Genomic DNA, 22,669 nt, shown 5'->3' on the forward strand with positions numbered 1-22,669 from the left:
TTGATAAACTGGCACCTCTAGAGAAGTGGTTAGAAAACAGAATGGTGGCAGAGTATGCAGTTGACAAGGAAAAAAAAAGAAAAAGAAAGAGACGAGTTTAGGAAAGACTCAGTCTTCATGCAAACAGGACTGAACAGAGAGAACCCAGAAACTCAGGAACCTGAAGCAGTCTCTTATACCCAACCAGTAAAAGATGAACCAGAGAACTGAGTGATCTGAGTGACAGGATTATCAAAATTGTTTGGCAACAGTTGTGGCCTCTCACAACCACTATTTAAGGATTAAGGTGACCTGCTATAAATCCCTTCATTTGGACCAGAAAAGAGACCAAAGGTGAGGTTCTCCCACAGAGTCTGATCACAGCCTCACGGAGTCTGCAGTTCAGTTGGGAAAGAGAGCCAAGCCTCAGACAAAACTGTGGGGTGGCTCTTGGTACCCACAGAGGATTCACATAGGTAACAAGGCAGCTAAGTTTTGGAGCGTGCTCTACTGATCAAAAAGTACAAGCTGATACTAAAAACGTTCTTGACTGTTGAAATCTTAAAATGGCCTTTGAGCCTCCACCACCTGCAGGTAGGTTGGAGGCCTCACCCTCTGGGAGTTCTTGCCTTTTCATTATCCTCCTAGGTCATATAAGAAGACATTAGAGACTAAGCTTTCTGGAACTTCCTTGGTGGTCCAGTGGGTAAGACTATGCGCTCCCAATGCAGGGGCCCTGGGTTCGATTCCTGGTCAGGGAACTAGATTCGCATGCATGCCACAACTAAGAGTTCGAATGCTGCAGCTAAAGATCCTGCGTGGCACAGCTAAGACCTGCGGCAGCCTAAATAAATAAAAGAATATTTTTTAAAAAAAGAGAGAGAGAATAAGCATTCCTTGGGGGCTGAGTCACTTTCTTTGCCAACTTCCTGCCTTTGCCTCACCCTCTGCATTAGGCCCCAGATGTGCCTCCATAGAAAATCATTGAAAAGCCGCGATCGGACACCATGGTCTCATTCTATAGAGAGGCCCAAACCGGCCACTTATTTATTTACTTTTTAATATATTTATTTATTTATTTTTGGCTGCTTTGGGTCTTCGTTGCTGTGTTCAGGCTTTCTGTTGTTGCTGTGAGCAGGGGCTACTCTTCACTGCGGTGCGCAGGCTTCTCATTGTGTGGCTTCTCTTGCTGCGGGGCACGGGTTCTAGGCATGCAGGCTTTAGCAGTTGTTGGCATGTGGGCTCAATTGTTGTGACTCGTGGGCTCTAGGGCACAGGCTCAGTAGTTGTGGCACACGGGCTTAGTTGCTCCGTGGCATGTGGGATCTTCCCAGACCAGGGCTCAAACCCATGTCCCCTGTACTGGCAGGCGGATCCTTAACCACTGCACCACCAGGGAAGTCCCCAGGCCACTTATTGACACTGGACTTGGGACTTGAACTCACAGCAGCTGAGTCAGAATCCAGCCTCATTTTCCAAACTGCATGGTCTTTCCACCCTTCCACACTGCCTCCTTACTGCTCTCCCTGCCTCGAACAGAGTGTGTGGCCTTCTTGGGTTTGGTTAGTGTCGATCTTGGAATGAGTATCTTCTGGACACTGATAATGTGCCTGCAATTCTACATGTTTTGAGAAGAGACTTACGGGATGACTTTGATGTCTTCTTTGCCATGCAGGATGTAGTCAATGACCTTGTAAAAGTTGATTTCCTAGGCAAAGGAGATAGAGACAGTACTTCAGCAGGAGTGTGTTCTTGAGAAAGGCTTTGTTCTTTACCCTGTGCCCTGTGGTTTTCCAGAAGCACCAGCATGACCTTCTAAGGGCGTGTCCCGGTGCCCCTGGAGCTCACTGTCCTCAGCTGACTCTCAGGGTTCAGTGTGCTCCTCCTTGGAACCAGCCCACGGTGGCCAGGCAGGGGCTGGGATCTGGGGCTGGGAAGAGACATAGGAAGTGTTCCAAGGGAATCTGGGGGTTCAGTACAAGGAAAAAGAGAGAAAGATTGCTGGTGGAGTCTAGTGAGAGAGGGAGGTGGAAGGAGGCTTCTGTCCCATTTAGCATCATCATCAACCCAGCCATCTTCCATGTGGGGTCAGCTCCATGGTCACGGCCCCCTTTCTCCTTCACTCCTCCACTCAGCTGCTCTTTGCTGCGTCAGCTCGTGCAGACTTGCCTTCCCAATCATCCCTCATGCTTCCCAACTCACATTCCACCTCTTCCATCCCTCCCACCTCCTTACACCATTAAAACCCCTATTCTCTTAAATTAGACCTGTTCAATTCCATGACTTCCTAACATGGGGTTGGATACTGGCAGGTGGTTCCTTCTCCCTAGCTCTCCAGGGAAAAATCCATTACCTTATTGGAACGTGATGGGCAGGTTAGTAATAATCATTTTACAAATAGGAAAACTGAGACCCAGAGAGAGGAAAGGACTCATTTATAGTAAGACAGTAAGCCGGAACCAGAACCTTGGCCCCTGACTCCTGTGCTCAGAGCTCTTTCTACTGTCACTTAAGGTTAACAGCTTAAAATAGTGTTTTCCTCTCTGTACCACTCTCACCTAGAAAGGGGGCTACTCAAAGTGTGGTCCCTGGACTGGTACCAGGCTGCAAACTATTTGTTACTATTGCATGATGAGATAAAAACAGAAATTGACAGTCAGTGTTTAGAAACTTTTACAGCAATTTGACTGAGTTAGGTTAGGTCTGTTGAAACTGATAATTTTAAAAAGACAAGTTTTGTATGTCTTTTAAAATTTTTACTTTTTGCATAATAGATTTTTATCATATCTTGAAAAGTATCAGTCCAAGATAAATTGGAAATTAAAAAAAAATTGTTCCTCTACTACAGGTTATTTTGAGAAATATTGCCCTAGAGATTTAAATGTTGATACCTGGGCCCCATCAAGGCCTCTTGACTCAGAACCTCCACAAAGGGAAATTCCTCACCTAGTCAAGGGTGTCTAGTTGACGGGCAGTCGTGACCTTCTTCAGGCTCACGAGGGAGAGAGAGGCTCTGCTCCTCAACGCCCACCATTGGAAGCAGCTACAGTGATTGAACCCTTCTAGAGCGGCTCCCATGGCATCGGCTGCTCCAGGGTAGGTATGAGCTCCCTGCAGTAGGAAGCACCCAAGGGAAGACCAGGTGAACCCCACAGCACGATGAAATGGAGTTAGGGATAGAGCTAAAGTGCAAAGATTCAGGCTCTGGTCTTGGTTCCACTATGTGTCCTTTCTGGGCCTCAGTTTCCCCAGCTGTAAAATCGGTGGTGTTTGTTTGTTGGTGGCGTCAAGTAGCAGAACCCGTTCCCAACAAAGCATGGGCCCTAATCCTATAAAGCAGAGGAAAGTAATGCCGCCCTAATGGAAGCAGAGTTGGGTAAATGGAGATCCTGCATCTCTCCTGGTTTTCCCTCACTCCCTGTCCTGTCCTCCTCTGCCCCCATTCACCTCTGGCCCAGGCAGCCACTGTGGGAGCCTTGGGTTCTAAAGATAATCTGGGAATTTAAAAAACTGAATTAGGGAATCCCTAAAGCTCCTTCCAGCTATGATTCTAAGACTATGGTTGGAGAGTTAGCATAGATAGTCTCTCATAGATTCAAATGCACATATTCTTTGACCCAGTAATTCTACATATGCTAATAAATCCTATCGATATATTCCCAAATGTAGGTAACAGCATTGTTTTCCTCATCTAGGGCTCTCAACCAGACTGCTTTAAAAAGTCTGGAGATAGCTGATATCTCTCACTTGGAGATGGTTAAGCACACTGAGTTCCTGGCATAGTGGATACTTTGCATGTCTCCAGAGCCAGTAGCTGTATCTGTGCTGGTAGGGAAAGATGACAAAATATACTCAAGTGGGAAAAGTAAGGCACAAAATAGAATCATCACACTTGTCAAGGGTGGTGGTGGTGGAATGTGTGTGTGTGTATATGTGTGTGTGTATGTATATATATATATATATATACACACACACACACACATACACACACACACACACACACACACCCAGGAATGTCCATGGACATTTGGGAAAGGTAGACCGCTCACAGTGGCACAGTGGCTGCCTCAGGGCAGGCTGGATTTCTGTGCTGTGCTCTTTTGTATGGTGTGAGCTGTTCTCTGTGCTCATGTATTACTTTTTCAATAAATATAAATACATTGCGGTAAGAACATTTTAAAACAGTGAGGTCATATCCTATGGGCGGTTCTAGAAATCAAAGGTGGACCTGTTATCTGCTGGGACTTTGGTAGAGCTGTTTCCTTCTGGGAGGGGGAGATGGCCTTCTTGCTTCAGGGCCATCTGTCCTTGGGCCTGGGCTGTTCACTGCTCTCCCAGGGAAGCTGCTGGCTCCCCGGTCCTGGTAAACTGCCCTACCCAGGGGTCTCCATGAGATTCTTTTAGAAAGGTGAGAACTGGACTTTTTTTCTTTTAAACCCCCAGGAGAATCAATTTTGCTTTCACAGAAAGCAACAAAAAGTTCAGTGTGCTTTAGGTAAACAGAACTTTTTCCACACACTGTAGCTCAGCCAAGTTGCTTTCAAGGCCATATTCACGTAGGAATTCACCAGCCTTCGGAAAGTCAAAACCAAGCCATCAATGAGTGCCTTTGTCACTTTGCACCTAAGCAGCTGACGCTGTAACACAGGGTCTTTGAAAGAGCCACATACAGCGAGAGCCAAATCTTCATGCATGGAAATATACCAGTTTTAAAAGAAGTGCTATTTTTTTTTCCCCATGAAGTCTACTTAGCCTTTTTCATAATTAAAAAACACACACAACGCTTTATTTTTAAGAGGAGATGAAGTGAGGTGTAGTTGCATTGGGGGAACTTCAGAACCAAGATTTGGGGAGGTTAATTGGTCAAAATCCAGAGGAAGATTGTATTTCTAATGTGAATGTGGCAGATAAAGTGTGAGAGTGATGTTAGTAGGCAAAAGGATAAGTTAGAGCCTGATAGCTCTCTGGCTGTCCTGGAATTGGAGATGACCTCTGACCTCAGGGCTCAACTCAGAGAGCTGAATATTAAAGCAGCCCGGGAAACTGAAGTTAATTGAAGTTGGTGGTGTCTGAAAGCTATGGTGATCTCTATTCTATATAGTTCCTAGAATTCTAAATTTTAGGAACAAGTCCAGCTCATATGTGAATTAGATGAAAAGCTCTGTAGTAACATCTCAGCTATGCCAACACAAAAAGCTGTACTTAAAAAGGAAAAACGTCCCCAAATAGTTTTCTGACAGCAGCACGTGATGTCAGCCTTGAAGACTCAGTCTTCCCAAATGAAATCATGAAATTGTGTGGGCAAAAGAGTAGTTTGAAACTGGACAGTGCCAGGTTATAAAGGTCATTTTGGGTAAAGCAGAACAGACAGTTTAGATTCCAAGGTTGAAATCCTTTCTGGTGTGTATACGAAGCTCACAGGCCAGGGTGTTAATTCTAAATCCCTAGAGTTTGAATTAAGATTAAATAAAGTCTGTCACACACACACACACACACACACACACACACACACACACACACACACACACACGGACAGACACATACACACGCTGTCCTTTATCTTTATTTTGGGTAGGGTTAGTGTTGGCTGGGGGGAATCAGGCCTCCTAGCAGAAATTGACATACCATTTCAGACAGGCTGGAAGGTTTTGTGGAAAGAACGCTGGACTAAAACTCAATTCAGGACACGACTCTGCTGCTTACCTATTGTATGTGGCCTCAGCTAAAGTCATTCTGTCATTCTACAGGTTCTATAGGCCATTTGAGTGCCAGGTCTGTTTACCCTGCTGCATCTTTACATCCCCACACATTTCAGTTCAGCTTCTCTAAAGTGTTTGTGCCTCATCTTTAAAATGTAGCAATAGTAGGAAACCAGAGGTCACAAACTGAAGTGCCAAGAGAGACCTGATAGAAACTTAAATGAGAGGAGGAGGCCAGGGGTGTACAAGAGGGAGTCGGGGGCACTGTGCAAACTAGAGAGTTCAGGCCACACATTGCAAGGAGGCGGCCGCTACTCAGCTCCAATCAAGTTTACCCTGCAGGACTGTGGGTCCAGTTTTGACTGATCTGCCACCTTTTGAAAAGAAACTGAGAATCTAGATGTTTATCAGAAATACCTTGATTTTTAAGTGCTAAGCTGCCAATTCAAAACTGTTTTAAAGTGAAAACAAAGAAAAACTAAAAAAACGTATGTAGCCAAACACATTTACCTATTGGCTGGAATTGACCTTCTGGCTATCAATTTGTACATTTTAGATTAGATCTTAAGGTTATTTGTAGCTTTAATTGTCTACAGTTTTCCTGCTGGGTGGATCCTTGAGCAGGTTGCTTGATCTTTCTGGAGTTCTTCCCTCATCTATGGAATGAGAATATTTATTCCTCCTTTGTCAGTCCCACCGAGTTATTGTGAAACTCCAGTGAGATATTAAAATACCTTGCAAATTACAGGGCTTGAGCAATTGTGAGGAGTTATCATAATTTCAAGGGAGACAACCCAACCCAGAGAAGATAAATACTGAAGTGGTAAAGACACTTCAGCAGGGCCTACAGTGCCTTACTCGTCTGCATTTCATTAAACATTTGATCATATTGGACGGGCTAGAGAGAGACCTACCCTTCCATCTGGAGTCCTGGGACCAGAGTAGGGTGGAGCCTCACCCATCAGGACTGGCCACACGTCAAAAAATTCCTAGGAATGAGAAAAACAATAATTATGTGTCTTGAAAGTAGATCAGAAAAAGATTAAGAAAAGAAGACTACCTGTATGAGTCATCTATCACTGAAATCTGGAAGATGGTCAGAGCTCAGTGAAACCAAAGGTTGGAAGGGCTACAAGATTCACTAGAGTTGGAGAATGTCAGTCATATCTGTGCTTTGAGATGTATCAATATCATCAGAACTGGATCTGTCTAGGGACTTCCCTGGTGGTGCAGTGGTTAAGAATCCGCCTGCCAATGCAGGGGACACGGGTTCGACCCCTGGTCTGGGAAGATCCCACATGCCGTGGAGCAACTAAGCCCCTGCACCACAACTACTGAGCCTGCGCTCTAGAGCCTGCGAGCCACAACTACTGATGCCCATGTGCCTAGAGCCTGTGCTCCACAACAAGAGAAGCCACTGCGATGAGAAGCCCATGCACTGCAGCAAAGAGTAGCCCCCGCTCGCTGCAACTAGAGAAAGCCTACGCGCAGCAACAAAGATCTAACACAGCCAAAAAATAAATAAAAAAAAAAAGAACTGGATCTATCTAATCAATAACCAAGAAATGGGAGTTAGGTTGGAGCACCCTCATACTCCCTGTGCTGTGGGACATGAGAGGAAAAATGGGGACTCTATGGCTAAGAAATTTACCTTAAGTATTAATACATGCTAAACATGTGAGCAAACAGTTAGCTGCAATAATGTTTCTTGCAGTATCATTTATAGCAGTGAAAAATCAGAAAAAACCTAAGTGTCCAATAGGAGGGGACTTATTAAATCAATTATGGTACGTCTAGTAACAGTGATGTTACAGTTGTGTAGGTATTGATTAAAAAGATGTCCATGATACACTGATGAGTAAAAAATGTGAGGTGGGGCTTCCCTGGTGGCGCAGTGGTTGAGAGTCCGCCTGCCGATGCAGGGGACACGGGTTCGTGCCCCGGTCCGGAAAGATCCCACATGCCGCAGAGCGGCTGGGCCCGTGAGCCATGGCCGTTGAGCCTGCACGTCCGGAGCCTGTGCTCCGCAATGGGAGAGGCCACAACAGTGAGAGGCCCACATACCGCAAAAAAAAAAAAAAAAAAAAAAGTGAGGTGACAAAAATAGATAAATCATGTGACCCCAGTGTTTATATAGAAAATGCTGTCATAGAATTCACAACAAAGCATTAACAACTGGTTTTCTCTGGGGGATTGGAATGAGATTATACTTTATTTAGCAATTATTCCCTAATAAAATTTATGACTTTTGTAATAGGGAAAAAAATTTTTTTCCAGATAAGAAAGGACAAACAATGGTGCCAAATATGGATGAATAGACCCATATCTGGGCTCCAATAGGAAAGGATGACACCTGTAAGACAACTAGCAAAGATAGGGGCAGAGAGAGGAGAGAAGAGGGTTGGCAAAGGCTCTGCATGGTCACACAGCCCCAGGAGAAGAAACTGGGAAGCCATGCAGGCGCTCCCTTGCTACTTCTCCGCTGGTTTTCCTACCACACATACAGCTGCACAGCTTGTGTTGGGTCAAATCTGGGCCTGGCGGAGGAGGCCTCTGTCCTCCAGTGCCTCTCTGTTCATTTATCTGCTGGTATTTAGGGACCATGATCCATTAGCTCTGGGTTATTGTGGGCAGGATGCTTCTTGACCTCTCTCTCTTGTTTGAACATGTTTGTCATGGTGGTTTGTTCTAATATCATCCAGGGGGCAAGCAGAAGGGACTCCACATGAAATTCAGATTTCACATCCTCACCCTTCTGCCCAGTTGGGCTCTTCTCTTTACTACCAACAACACGAAACAATTCAATTCTGGGTGAAAATGTGAACTGGAGACTTACCTAAGCTCCACAACATGCTTGCTGTTAGATAGAGAGAGATGGACAAGGCACAGTTTATGCCCTGGAGGAATCTGCTATGTCATGGAGGAGAGAATTAAGCCTTCAAGTAACTTTAGTAAGGTAGATGGGGTAAGAACCAAAACAGTAATAAAAGGAGAACACAAATGTTAGAGGAGATCAGAAGAAGGACATGGGGCTGACACTGTCAAAGTCAAACTGAGTGATTCTGAAGATTGTCCCAAGGAGAAGCAGATGTTATCAACAAAGGGTTGGGTGGAATATGGGGCATGTTTATGCTTGCCTTCCTCTGTCTCAATCTCTCTCTCTCTTTTTTATTTCTAAACAGCTTTTTTGAGATATAATTCATATACCATATGATCCACCCAGTTTAAGTGTACAATTCAGTGACCTTTATTGAGTTTTTTCATAATGTCAATACTTCAGGTAAGAGCTTAGCTACCTGGGGTGGGGTGGTGTCGGGGGAGGTGGAGAAGCCTAGGTTCTTAGAGTGATTATAGGCAGCCCAGCCCACTTCTCATTGCTAGATTGTTCCATCTATTGGGGATGACTAAGTCAGGATATTCTTGCTTAAATGTAACTTTCCCTTTTGAGGGGGAGTTCAAAAGAAACAGAGGGCAGAACACTGCAGCTCAGAGCTGTGTTCAGATCCTTTAAGGTTCAAACTGAACACCTTAAAATGGTGCTCAGTTTGCACCTCCAAATTTCTTTTGAATTTAACTACTCAGAAATTCTTTTGATTAAAAAAAAGAACCATTCATTTGTATGAATTCATTTGCTACTTCCTGAAGGAGTATAAAAGTGCTTATTGCTGGATTTAGCCATATTTGGCAAAATACTTGATTCAAGAATTTACAAGAATCAAATGGACAGTTGGACTAGTACCAGAGGTTCCCTAAAATCAGTATATGGCCCAACTGCACCAGAATCACTTAGGGAGCTATTTTAAAGGCAAAAATCAGAATAATAAACCCATGAGTATATGGAAATCTGTTATATGGTAAAATGGCATATCAAAATGGTGGCATTTCAAAACAGTGGAGAAAGGGTAGATTGTTCTTTAAATGGGGAATTATGAGGGGGGCACAAAATTTATCCCTACCTTATACCATAACATATTGATAATTTCAAAAGATGAGTGAAAGATGAAGATATATTAATCAAAACACATCAGATTATTTCAGACTATAATATTAAGGTTGAGGAAGTCTTTTTTAAACAAAGTTCAAAACGCAGAAGCCATAAAAGAAAATTTAAATCTTCTGTATGATGAAAGATGTCATAAACAAAGTTAAAACATAATCCATAGAAAGGGAAAATATGGTTGCAGCCTATGTGACAGAGATATAGTCTATATCATGGATAAAGCACTCCTATATTTTAATAAGAAATAGACAAAGAATTCAATTTTAAAGGTGGAAAATGGGCATATATTGCCCAGAAAAATCTGGGTAATATATGGAAGAAAAAAACTTAACTCACAAATAAACATATAAGTGTATTTACCCTCACTTGGTAATCAGTGAAAAAACAATTAGAAAAAACCAATAACATTTTTTGCCCATTTAAGTAGGAAAAATAAAAAGATTTATGATATACAGAATTGGCAGGAGTTTGGAGAAATGGAATTCTCATGCAGTGCGAGTGAGAGTATAAAATGATTTAGCCTTTAGAGGGAAAATTTTGGGAAAGCAAAATAAAAATTTTTTCTTAGTAATGTACTTCCACAGCTTTGTCCTATAGATAGTCTCTGTCAAGTGTGCAGGAATTTAACTCCAAGGTTGTTCATTATACCATTGTCTTTAATTGCAAGACTATTTAGAAATGATTTAAATGCCCAGAAATAGGGGAAAGGATAAATTAATTATGGTATATCCATACTATTTAGAAGAATGAGGTAAATCTATGTGGACTAAAGAACAAAGAAAGAGGATTTCTACTCCTATTAATGGTGGCCAGTTTGTTTCAGACCAGTCCTCCAACTGAGAATTATTATGAAATCTGGACTGTATATGTGTATGTGTGCATATGTGTATATAAACATTTGTTTGAAGGAATCATAGAGCTAGCAAGGCAGCAAGGACTTGATGGGCCAAGATCCCACAGAGAAGGGAAGCCCAGAGATGTGAGCCTAATGTCTGATTCAGCTTTTCCTCTTGATCGCCTTGCTGATACCAAAGATGCTGTGGAGCAGCTGGGAAGCTGCACAGACTTACTGGGCTAGTAGGATAAAACTGGAATTCAGGGCCTGCCAAGGAGGAGGAACCCTTGAAATCAACCCAGATTTCAGCTGGCCCTTCTTAAAGGTTTATACCCTAGGAGTAAAAGTGAATCAGAAACAGAACATCCCTTGCAAAAACTGAAGACCAGCTTCAAATCAGCTCAATCCCTGATTGGATTCAGATGCTCTGCCTTTATCTCAACCGCTAGCCAGAAGTAACATAAATCCCCTTTGGAGGAACATAACATTGCCCAGAGTTTCAAATCATCTCTAAAATGTTTTATACATGTCTCTAATGTTCAAACAAAAATAAATAGTCATGTACAAGATAAGGATTAACTGAAAATCAAGAGATAAAACAGACTATAGAAAGACAGCCATAGAATATATCTACAGATATTATAGCTCTCAGACCCAGACTCTAAAATAACTGATTATGTCCAAGAAATCAAATACAGAATAGAGAATTTTAGAAGAGCACTGGAAACCTCAAGAGAGATGAAATGGAAATTCTAAAATTGAAAAATACCTGAAATTAAGAACTCAATAGATAGTTTTAACAGCCAATTAGACACAACTGAAGATTCATGGATAGATCAGAAGAAATATTCAAACTAAAAAACAAAAATATAAAAGGGCGGGGAATACAGAAAGGAGTGTAAGAGACATAAAACATGATGAAAAACTCGAGTATATAATGACAAACTTAGAGGTCTTTTACCACTGCATATCAAGATATTTTATAGAGGTACTATAATTAACACAGTATGGTATTGCAGAAGAATAGATAAATATACCAAGGGAACAAAATAGTCCAGAAACAGACCCAATATATGGACACTTGATTGATGATAGAGGTATGATAGAGAAAGATGGTCTTTTCAGTAGAACAGTGGGGGAGAAGGATGGTCTTTTCAAGTACTGGTCAATTGGATATCTGTATGGGAAAAATTAATATTGACACTACTTCATGCTGTACATTTTAGAAATGTCAGGTAGATTGTAGAGCTGTAGGTGAAAGTTCAAACAATAAGGCTTTTAGAAGTTAACATAGGTGAATATCTTTATCACCTTGGGGCCAGGAAAGGTTTCTTAAAGAGGGCATAAAAACCAATAACCATACAGGAAAAGATTGATAAATTGGGCTACATTATAATTTAAAACTTACATTTATCAAAACATAAGATAATGAGAGCACAGTATGAGAGAAGATATTTGCAATGTTGCATTCAACAGAGGACCCATATCCAGAATTTGTTAAGAACTCTGACAAATAAGTAAGATAAAAACATACAATAGAATGAAAAAAATGGGGAAAAGACTTGAACAGGCACTTCACAAAAGATATCCAAATGGTCAATAAACATAAAGCTTCCTGGTCATTAGGTGACACATGTTAATACCCAAAGAGATAACACTACACACCCACCAAAATGGCTAAATTAGTAAGATGGCAATACCAGGTATTAGTGAGGACACCCCCTACATTGCTGGTGGGAGGGTAAAATGGTACAATAATTTTGAAAATCAGATTGGCAGTATCAAAACTATTACCCAGAAGAGTAATACTAAAGGTGATTCTTATCTTTAACAATTGTGAATCACTATATTGTACACCAGTAACTTATACAGTATTGTACATCAACTGTACTTCAATTAAAAAAAAAGCTAGGGACTTCCCTGGTGGTCCAGTGGTTGACAATCTGCCTTCCAATGCAGGGGACGCAGGTTCGATCCCTGGTCAGGGAACTGAGATCCCCCATGCCACGGGACAACTAAGCCCGTGTGCCACAGCTACTGAGACCGCACACCTCAACTAGAGAGCCTGTGCGTCGCAAACTACCGAGCCCACGTGCTCTGGCGCCCATGCACCACAACTAGAGAGAAGCCCGTGCACCACAAGGAAAGTTCCTGCATGCTGCAACTAAGACCCGACGTGGCCATGAATAAATAAATATTAAAAAAAAAAAAAAAGGGCTTCCCTGGTGGCGCAGTGGTTGAGAGTCTGCCTGCCGATGCAGGGGACGCGGGTTCGTGCCCCGGTCCAGGAAGATCCCACATGCCGTGGAGCGGCTGGGCCCATGAGCCGTGGCCGCTGAGCCTGCACATCCGGAGCCTGTGCTCCGCAACGGGAGAGGCCACAGCAGTGAGAGGCCCGGGCACCGCAAAAAAAAAAAAAAGCTATTACCCAGAATTTCTACTCCCAGGTAAATACCTAACTGAAATGGGAAATGGGTCCAACTGTGTACCAAAAAATATGTACTAGAGTGTTCATAATAGCAATATTCATAAAATCCCACACCTGGAAATGCAAATGTCCATCAACAGTAGAATAAATAAATACTTTGCAGATTATTCATATAATGGAATATTCCACAAGAATGAAAATTAATGAACTAATGCTATGAGGGGCAATCAGAATGAATCTTACAACCCAAAGGTTGATCAAAAGAAGCCAGACGCAAAAGAGTATGTATTTATATGATTCCATTTATATGAACTTCAAAGATAGGCAAAACTCACATGGCTTTAACGGTCAGATAGTGGTTACCTTTAGGGAGGAAGGGGTGGGAGTTACTGGAAAGGGGTAAGAAAGGAGCCAGTTATGTTCTATTTCTTGATCTTGGTGGTAGTTAAGTGGGATGTTCATTCTGTGGTAATTCATCGAACTATTCTCCTGTAATTAGCGCTCTTTTCTGTGTGTATGTTATGTGTATGTATGTTGTCTTAAAAGAATCCACATGTACTGATAAAAATTATGTTCACAGAACATTATGTAAAAAAGGCAGACTATTGTGTAACCCAGCAATGTTTTTTACTTTTTTTTTTTAAATTGGGTTATCTTTTTTTTTTTTTTGGGTTATCTTTTTATTGTTGAGTTGTAGGAAGTTTTTTATTTTTTCCCTTCATGAGCAAAGCATCAAACTTAAAAAAAAATTGAAGTATAGTGGATTTACAATTTTGTGTTAGTTTCAGGTGTGCAGCAAAGTGATTGTTATATATTTTTCCATTATAGGTTATCACAAGATATTGAGTATAGTTCCCTGTGTTATACAGTAAATCCTTGTTGCTTATCTATTTTACGTATAGTAATTCGTATCTGTTAATCCCATACTTCTAATTTTTTTTAACTTTTTATTTTATATTATAGCCGATTAACAATGTTGTGATAGTTTCAGGTGCACAGCAGAGTGACTCAGCCAGGCTGCCACATAACGTTGAGCAGAGTTCCCTGTGCTATACAGTAGGTCTTTGTTGGTTATCCATTTTATTTTATTTTTAAAAATTTTATTTTGGCTGTGCTGGCTCTTCCTTGAGGCACGTGGGCTCTTCGTTGTGGTGTGCGGGCTTCTCTCTGGTTGTGGCACCGAGCACGCAGGCTCAGTATTTGCAGCGCGTAGGCTTAGTTGCCCCGCTGCATATGGGATTAGTTCCCAGACCAGGGATTGAAACTGCATCCCTCTACAGCCACCTCTTATACCTCAGCTTCAGCTTCTCCTTCTTGGGCAAAACAGCTTTGGCCTCGGCACCTCTCCTGATGGAGGTGATGCCCCTTGCGTCCATGCCCATCTTCAGCACCAAGGCACTGGGGTCTTTCGTGGTCCCAGGAAAGACATTGGCATTCATGCCACTCCGTCCCCCCGACTCCACCAGCCGAGGCCTGCAGAGGGGCTGCCTCCCATGTGGGGGGCCTGGGGCTGGGCGTGGCCTCCGCTGTGGACCTCACGGTAGCCTGGTGCACCCAGGCCCGCAGGCCCCTCACTTTCCCCATGTCCCCGGCAGAGACCTACCTGGTTATCCATTTTAAAGACAGCAGTGTGTACACATCTATCTCAAACTCCCTAACTATCCCTTCTCCCCACCCTTCCCCCTTGGTAACCATAAGTTCGTTCTCTAAGTCTGTCCATACTCCTAATTTTAAGAGTTCTTTTTATATTCTACATACTAGACCTTTATCAGACATATGATTTGCAAATATTTTCTCCTATTCTATGGATTGTCTTTTCACTTTCTTCATTAGTGTCCTTTCAAGCACAAATGTTTTAGATTTTGATGGAGCCCAATTTATCTGGTTTTCCTTTGGTTACTAGTGCTTTTGATGTCATATCGAAGAAACTGTTGCCTAATCCAAGGCCACAAAGATTTACATCTATGTTTTCTTCTAAGAGATTTTATAGTTTAAGGTTTGTGCTCCATTTTGAATTAATTTTTGTATATGATGTGAAGTAGGACCCCAAATTCATTCTTTAGCATGTGGATATCCAGCTGTTCCAGCACCATTTGTTAAAAGGACTATTCTTTCCCCTTTGAATGGTCTTGCCACCCTTGTTGAAAATCAATTGACCATGGTTTTTATATGTGACCAGGGTTTTACTTTGCTAGTATTTTGTTGAAGATTTTTTGCATCTGTATTCTGTAGGGTTTTTGGTCTGTAGGGTTTTTTCTTGTGATATCTTTGGTGTCAGGGTAATACTGGCCTCATAGAATGAGTAGGGAAATGTTCCATCCTCTTTTATTTTTGTAAGAGTTTGTGAAGGATTGGCATTAATTTTTCTTTGAATATTTGGTGGAATTCATCCGTGAAAATATGTGGCTTGGGCTTTTCTTTGTAGGAAGTTTTTTTAAATTACTAACTCGATCTCTTTATTTGTTATAGGTCTAGTTAGATTTTCTATTTCTTTTTTTAATTTAATTTTTATTTTCTATTGGAGTATAGTTGATTTACAATGTTGTATTAATTTCAGGTATATGGCTAAATGATTCCATTATATATATACATATATCCATTCTTTTTCAGATTCTTTACCCATATAGGTTATTACAGAATATTGAGTAGATTTCCCTGTGCTACAGGTCCTTGTTGATTATCTATTTTATATATAGTAGTGTGTATATGTTAATTCCAAACTCCTAATTTATCCCTCCTCTCCACATTTCCCCTTTGGTAACCATAAGTTTGTTTTTTTGTTGTTTTTAAATTTATTTATTTATTTATTTATGGCTGTGTTGGGTCTTCGTTTCTGTGCGAGGGCTTTCTCTAGTTGTGGCAAGCGGGGGCCACTCTTCATCGCGGTGCGCTGGCCTCTCACTATCACGGCCTCTCGTTGCGGAGCACAGGCTCCAGATGCGCAGGCTCAGTAATTGTGGCTCACGGGCCCAGTTGCTCTGTGGCACGTGGGATCTTCCCAGACCAGGGCTCGAACCCGTGTCCCCTGCATTGGCAGGCAGAGTCTCAACCACTGCGCCACCAGGGAAGCCCCATAAGTTTGTTTTTGAAGTCTGTGAGTCTGTTTCTGTTTCATAAATAAGTTCATTTGTGTCATTTTTTTTTAGATTCCACATACAAGTGATATATGATATTTGTCTTTGTCTGACTTACTTCACTTAGCATAATAATCTCTAGGTCCATCCATGTTGCTGCAAATGGCATTATTTCATTCTTTTTTATGGCTTAGTAATATTCCATTGTATATATGTACCACATCTTCTTTATCCATTCTTCTGTTGATGGACACTTAGGTTGCTTCCATGTCTTGGTTATTACGAATACTGCTGCTATGAACATAGGGGTGCATATATCTTTTTGAATTATAGTTTTGTCTGGATATATGCCCAGGAGTGGGATTGCTGGATCATATGGTAATTTTATTTTTAGTTTTCTGAGGAACCTCTGTACTCTTCTCCATAGTGGCTGTACCAATTTACATTCCCACCAATGGTGTAGGAGGGTTCCCTTTTCTTCACACCCTCTCCAGTATTTATTGTTTGTAGACTTTTTGATGATTAGCCCAGCAATTTTTAAACAGTTCTTCAGAAGATTCTAATTTACTGTCACATTTGGGAGCCTCTGGACTAGACCTAAGGTCTTTTCCAACCCCGGATTCTGCAATTCATTTATTCATTCGACCAAATACTTAGAGGGTCTCCACTGGGCTGTGTACCACACGCAGCATGATAAAGCACGCAAAATGAAAGCGACAGGGATCTTGGGACTTTGGGAGAGGAAATCACATATCCAGGTAACTCTGGAACTCTGTTCCAAGGCAAATGATTAGCTCCAGGAGGCAGAGACAGGTAGAGAAAGAGTGATGGGAGAGTTGGTTTGGGAAAAGCTACCTGAAGAACATGACTGGGGGCCAGTTGAGTCTCTGCCGCCTTAGCCAACGTGACCCCAGAGCATTCTGAGGGACCAGATCTAAGCATATGCATCCACTTCAATTGCCTGGATGAGCCATGGGCTCCATACACCATAGGAAAGGTTTCTGCCCACCTTTGAGTGCATTTTCTGAGAATTCCTGAAGTTGGCAACTTTCTTCTTTCTGGACTTTCATCCTGCATGGAAACTTCTTTATCACCTACCTTCACCACCTCATCACGCTTTCTTTGCACATACTCATTTTTTTCCAACAGACTAGGGAAGATACAGGTTATTTTTACTCCCCTGTGCCCTAGAATGACTTTTCTTCTTTAAAGGTTGGTAGTCCTCTTCTCAGTGTAAAAGACCTATGAAAACCTTTTCACAACCATCCACATCCTCCCAGACTCTTCCCTAAGCACTGAATTTGTGATAGAAGTCTGGGCTCCACCTGGTATATATTTAACCTGTTCTTGGAAATGTCTGCCCCTGAAGTCTTCTCACCTTCTGCTTGGTCATGTCCAAGAGCCCCACGGAGTATCTGTCACAGTTGAGGAAGGCTCGGACTGTGTACAGGGCTTTGTGGAACTGCCTCTCAATGTCCGTAAGTTCTTCAAAGACTTTGCTCCCAGACCACAGTAGTATCTGAAAAAATACAAAAACATAGTCAGTGTTTCTGAGGCACAGAGCAGCAGCTCACAATAACCAAGAGATACAATAATTGTCCCCATTTTATAGATGGAGAAACTGAGGTTCAGAGAGGTGAATAACTGGGAAGCTTCTACTGGGTCCAACTCTTCCCATTTCTTTTATCTCCTAGGCTGTTAATAAGAATGATAATAACAAACATTGGCTGAGCACAAGTGCCCTACATACATTATCCCATAATTTTCCCCATTTTTCAAAAGGGGAGACTGAAGCTCGGAGCGGTTAAATGATTCGCTCTTAGAGCTAGTAAATGGCTTAGCAGGGATTCAAATCCAAGCTGCCTGACTTGAAAGCTTGTTCATGCAATCAGTCTGGGATACAGCTTTTTTTTTCACGTCTTTATTGGAGTATAGTTGCTTTACAATGGTGTGTTAGTTTCTGCTTTACAACAAAATGAATCAGTTATATATATACATATGTTCCCATATCTCTTCCCTCTTGCGTCTCCCTCCCTCCCACCCTCCCTATCCCACCCCTCCAGGCGATCACAAAGCACCAAGCTTATCTCCCTGTGCTATGCGGCTGCTTCCCACTAGCTATCTACCTTACGTTTGGTAGTGTATATAGGTCCATGTCTCTCTCTCGCTTTGTCACAGCTTGCCCTTCCCCCTCCCCATATCCTCAAGTCCATTCTCTAGTAGGTCTGTGTCTTTTCTGATGATGGACACTTAGGTTGTTTCCATCTCCAGGCTATTGTAAATAGAGCTGCAATGAACATTTTGGTACATGACTCTTTTTGAATTATGGTTTTCTCAGGGTATATGCCCAGTAGTGGGATTGCTGGGTCATATGGTAGTTCTATTTGTAGTTTTTTAAGGAACCTCCATACTGTTCTCCACAGTGGCTGTATCAATTTACATTCCCACCAACAGTGCAAGAGTGTTCCCTTTTCTCCACACCCTCTCCAGCATTTATTGTTTGTAGATTTTTTGATGAGGGCCATTCTGACTGGTGTGAGGTGATACCTCATTGTAGTTTTGATTTGCATTTCTCTAATGATTAGTGATGTTGAGCATTCTTTCATGTGTTTGTTGGCAGTCTGTATATCTTCTTTGGAGAAATGTCTATTTAGGTCTTCTGCCCTTTTTTGGATTGGTTTGTTTGTTTTTTTGTTATTGAGCTGCATGAGCTGCTTATAAATTTTGGAGATTAATCCTTTGTCAGTTGCTTCATTTGCAAATATTTTCTCCCATTCTGAGGGTTGTCTTTTGGTCTTGTTTATGGTTTCCTTTGCTGTGCAAAAGCTTTGAAGTTTTATTAGGTCCCATTTGTTTATTTTTGTTTTTATTTCCATTTCTCTAGGAGGTGGGTCAGAAAGGACCTTGCTGTGATTTATGTCATAGAGTGTCCTGCCTATGTTTTCCTCTAAGAGTTTGATAGTGTCTGGCCTTACGTTTAGGTCTTTAATCCATTTTGAGCTTATTTTTGTGTATGGCGTTAGGGAGTGATCTAATCTCACACTTTTACATGTACCTGGGTTACAGCTTTACAAACACCTACTACCTCATGAACCCCAGAGGTGCTGAGCAGAGACAGTATGATGGTTCCCAGGCCCTTTTATTATCACTGCCTTTCCAGGTGAGCATATCAATGCTTCAGGAAAAGGACACATCCAGTCCATTCCAATGATCCAAGCCCTTTACCTGGCCGCGCCGAGTCTCACAGTTGTGCAAGTAACTCAGGTGGAACACCTTCATGATTATATTTGCAAAATTGAGGTACTTGAGAAGAATCTGAAAATCAAACAGCGTGAGGGGAAACAGATGAGAAGGAGAAATTCCTCCTGTGGCCACTTCCACCATCAGCAAATAAGTCTGAACATTTTCAAAGCTTCATCTGAGACAGTTTGAGCAGATGGATCATGGAAGCTGACTCATAAAATGATGCATTACAAGAGGGAAAAACTCACAGAATATAGAGTGTCTACATTAATAGGGGTGTATGCATGAAAAATTGCTACTATTTATTGAGTTCGCAGGCCCCATGATAAGTCACTTATGTATGTTATCTTACTTGGTCGTCACAACTACCTCAAGAGATACTATAGATACTCTATATAAGAGACACTAAAAAATCATCTCCATTTTACAAATAAGAAAACTGAGGTTCAGAGAAATTTATGCAACATGCCCAAATCAAACAGGTATTAGCAGAACCAGAACAATTTTCCCTACGTTTTTGGCTCCAAAGTCCAACATCTTAATGATTATCCTGCCCTGCCTTCCTCACAGAGCATCAGACTACTAACTTCTTTGTGTTACAGATGGGGAAACCGAGGCCAGGCCGAATAGCAAGGTTCAGAGGATTTGTGAGCTGAGAGAATGTGCTAGCATGGCCACCCCAGCAATTTCTAAAGCATTCTTACCTCTTCATCTCTCTTGGTGAAGTGGGGCCCGTCCACTTTATTCACAGCCATGATTATGGCCACCACATCCTTCCCATTCATTATGGGAGAAGCCAAGATATTCTTGGTCTGATACTCTGTGAGGGTGTCCACGAAGTCACAGAAATGCTCATCCTGAAGGAAGACAGAGACAAGCCTGAGTGGGCAGATGAAGAGCAAAGACAGTAAAACAACACAGAGCCCCAGGTGCCCATGGTAGGGGTAGGGTAAGGGGGCTCCCCATTCTCTTGTTGACAAAAGCATGAAGACATTTCCATCTACTCCGCTTCAGCGGGGGAAGGCAATTAGAGATGATTTCTGCCCTGGAAGCCTCCAAAATCCAGTAGAAGGAAGTCTGAAATACGACCCACTAAGGGCTGTGGAGACAACGTGAGCACAGCACTGTACGGGCCCGAGGATGGGGGTGGAGGGTTGACTTTATCTGTGGAGGAAAGTTTCGAGAAGGCTCTCCTGAGGTGATGGCAGCTTAGCCCAAAGTAGAAACTTGAGCGCGGAAGAGACCTTAGTATAATAATCACAGTAGCCAGCAGGTATTGTGTGTGGCGCTTTGCCCACATCAGCTCACTTTATTCCTCCCGATAACCTGTGAGATGGGACCATTAGTCCATCTTACAGCAGGGGAAACTGAAACTCAAGAAAGTTAACGTTACTTACTACTTGTTTGTGTGTGTGATTCCAGAACCTGCCCTCAGCTCTGCTGCCTTTCAGGGAAGGCTGGATAAGGGCAGACCTGGGTCTAGGTCATTGAACCAAATAGTTTGTTACTTTCAGCTTTTTTTCCAATCCAGTTCTAGTACCACACAGCCAGTCCAATGGATATCCCCATTTCACAAATCTTTTTGTTTTTCTTTTTTTGGCTGCATTGGGTCTTCGTTGCTGCACGTGGGCTTTCTCTAGTTGTGAGGGGGGGCTACTCTTTGTTGTGGTGCGCGGGCTTCTCATTGCGGTAGCTTGGTAGTTGTGGCTCGCGGGCTCAGTAGTTGTAACACATGGGCTCAGTAGTTGTGGCTCGCGGGCTCTAGAGCGCAGGCTCAGTAGTTGTGGCACACGGGCTTAGTTGCTCCGCGGCATGTGGAATCTTCCCGGACTAGGGCTCAAACTCATGTCCCCTTCATTGGCTGGCGGATTCTTAACCACTGAGCCACCCGGGAAGCCCCTCATTTCACAAATCTTAATGGAAGTCCCACTTTGTGTCAGGCCTTAGGCTAAGCGCTAGGGATACAGAGAAGACTAACATTCAGGCCAGCACACAGATAAATCAGTACTAGTAACGCAGGACATAAGTGTTGGCTCAAAGCAGTGGAAGTACAGAGGAGCACACACCCCCCATACCTCACCCTGAAGGCAAACATGGAGGCCAGTATAGGGCGTTGCAGTCCAGGTGGTCAGAAAGGGGAGACAGAACCCAAATTGTCTTAAATCCCAAAGAATCCACCTTTCTGTTTCCTGGTAGCACTGTGAGGTTTCCCAAGGGTCAGCATTGCTTGGACACAAGCCAGCCCAGACATGTACAGTTCATGCTGTTCTGAGAAGGCAAATGTATTTCACAGAGCCAATTCACAGAGCTTTGCTAGAACCGGGTGTGCGGTATTTTTTCCACAATGTAGAAGTTCAGAGTGTGGTGCTCTGCATCTGTTAATTTCTTCCCGTTGGAATGGGGTTAAATAAACAGACACTATTGTCAAGGAAGCTGTCTCAAACCAGGTGAAGGGTAAAGGAATTAAGAGAAGCCTGTAGTGCTCTGCTTGAATTAGTGTTCAAGGATTAAGCAAAATCTCTAAAGAGGCATTAGCCACAGGGGTTTTCCACGTCGCTCTCTAAGGACACTGATGAATCCCTAAACACAGGCCTGAGTGGGGCATGCTCAGATTCATTTCATGAAGTCAGTTCAGTCTTGCAATATTCACTTCCGTCAAGGAAAACAGTACTTGGGCCTTACCCTCATCTGAGGCAGATACTACTAAATCCACCAGTACCTTCTCTCCCACTGAGTTCTCGGCCCTGGAACTTTCTCACAAATAGTACAGCTGCCAACTGACTGGTGTTTGCATAGTCATCGTCATCCTTATATTTTCAGCATATACAGTGTTCTAAACAACCGTGTCATAGAACCTCAGCTTATCAGAGATGGAGGGGTCTTAGAAACAATTTAGCTCAAACCGTTTATTTTAAAGCCCAGGAATCAGAAGTCGAGCTAAGGAAAGCCCAAAGTTGTTCATTCATTCAGTTAGCATTAACAGAGTGCCTTCTATTGTATGCTAGGCACTGTTCTAGACCCTCAGGTTAGGCAGTGAACAAGAGGGGTGGATGTTCCCTAGTGAAGCTTCCATTCAATGGGGTGGGCAGACAAAAAGCAAGTAAACAGCTGCTTTGAAGGAGAGAAACTGGATGATGCTATAGACAGTGATGGAAGTGGTGGCAGATTGAAGCTGCTTTGGTCAGTCATGGTGGGTAAGGACGCTTCTCCAAGAGGTAAGTGGAGAGCTGAAGGCTCAGAGGAGCCAGGCAGGTGAAATGCATTCCAAGCAGAGAACACAGAGAATGCAAAGGCCAGGAGAGGGCAGTGAGTTGGCTGATCTGAAAAACAGGAAGAAGACCAGTGTAGTAAGGGAGATTGGAGGGTAAGGAAGTCAGAGAGATGGGCAGAGGCCTTATCTGACAGGGCCTT

At 42.6% G+C, this 22,669-nt stretch overlaps 1 protein-coding gene across 2 annotated transcripts in view; it reads right to left on the reverse strand.

Annotated features, from left to right (window-relative positions):
* PDE6A (phosphodiesterase 6A) overlaps window positions 1–22,669 on the reverse strand; it is a gene marked incomplete at both ends in the record, with an annotated part of 68,894 nt that overhangs the window by 40,488 nt on the left and 5,737 nt on the right. The window contains 5 exons of one of the 2 annotated variants that reach the window (XM_082650921.1): window positions 1,623–1,687; window positions 6,593–6,667; window positions 17,394–17,534; window positions 19,241–19,330; window positions 19,963–20,115. In XM_082650921.1, the coding sequence (XP_082507047.1) occupies window positions 1,623–1,687; window positions 6,593–6,667; window positions 17,394–17,534; window positions 19,241–19,330; window positions 19,963–20,115 (524 nt within the window). The remainder of the gene's footprint in view (window positions 1–1,622; window positions 1,688–6,592; window positions 6,668–17,393; window positions 17,535–19,240; window positions 19,331–19,962; window positions 20,116–22,669) is intronic. The other variant, XM_082650922.1, reaches the window with a different exon arrangement.

The sequence above is a fragment of the Grampus griseus genome, assembly GCF_964374135.1.
Source record: "Grampus griseus genome assembly, chromosome: 3".
Taxonomy (NCBI): Eukaryota; Metazoa; Chordata; class Mammalia; order Artiodactyla; family Delphinidae; genus Grampus; species Grampus griseus.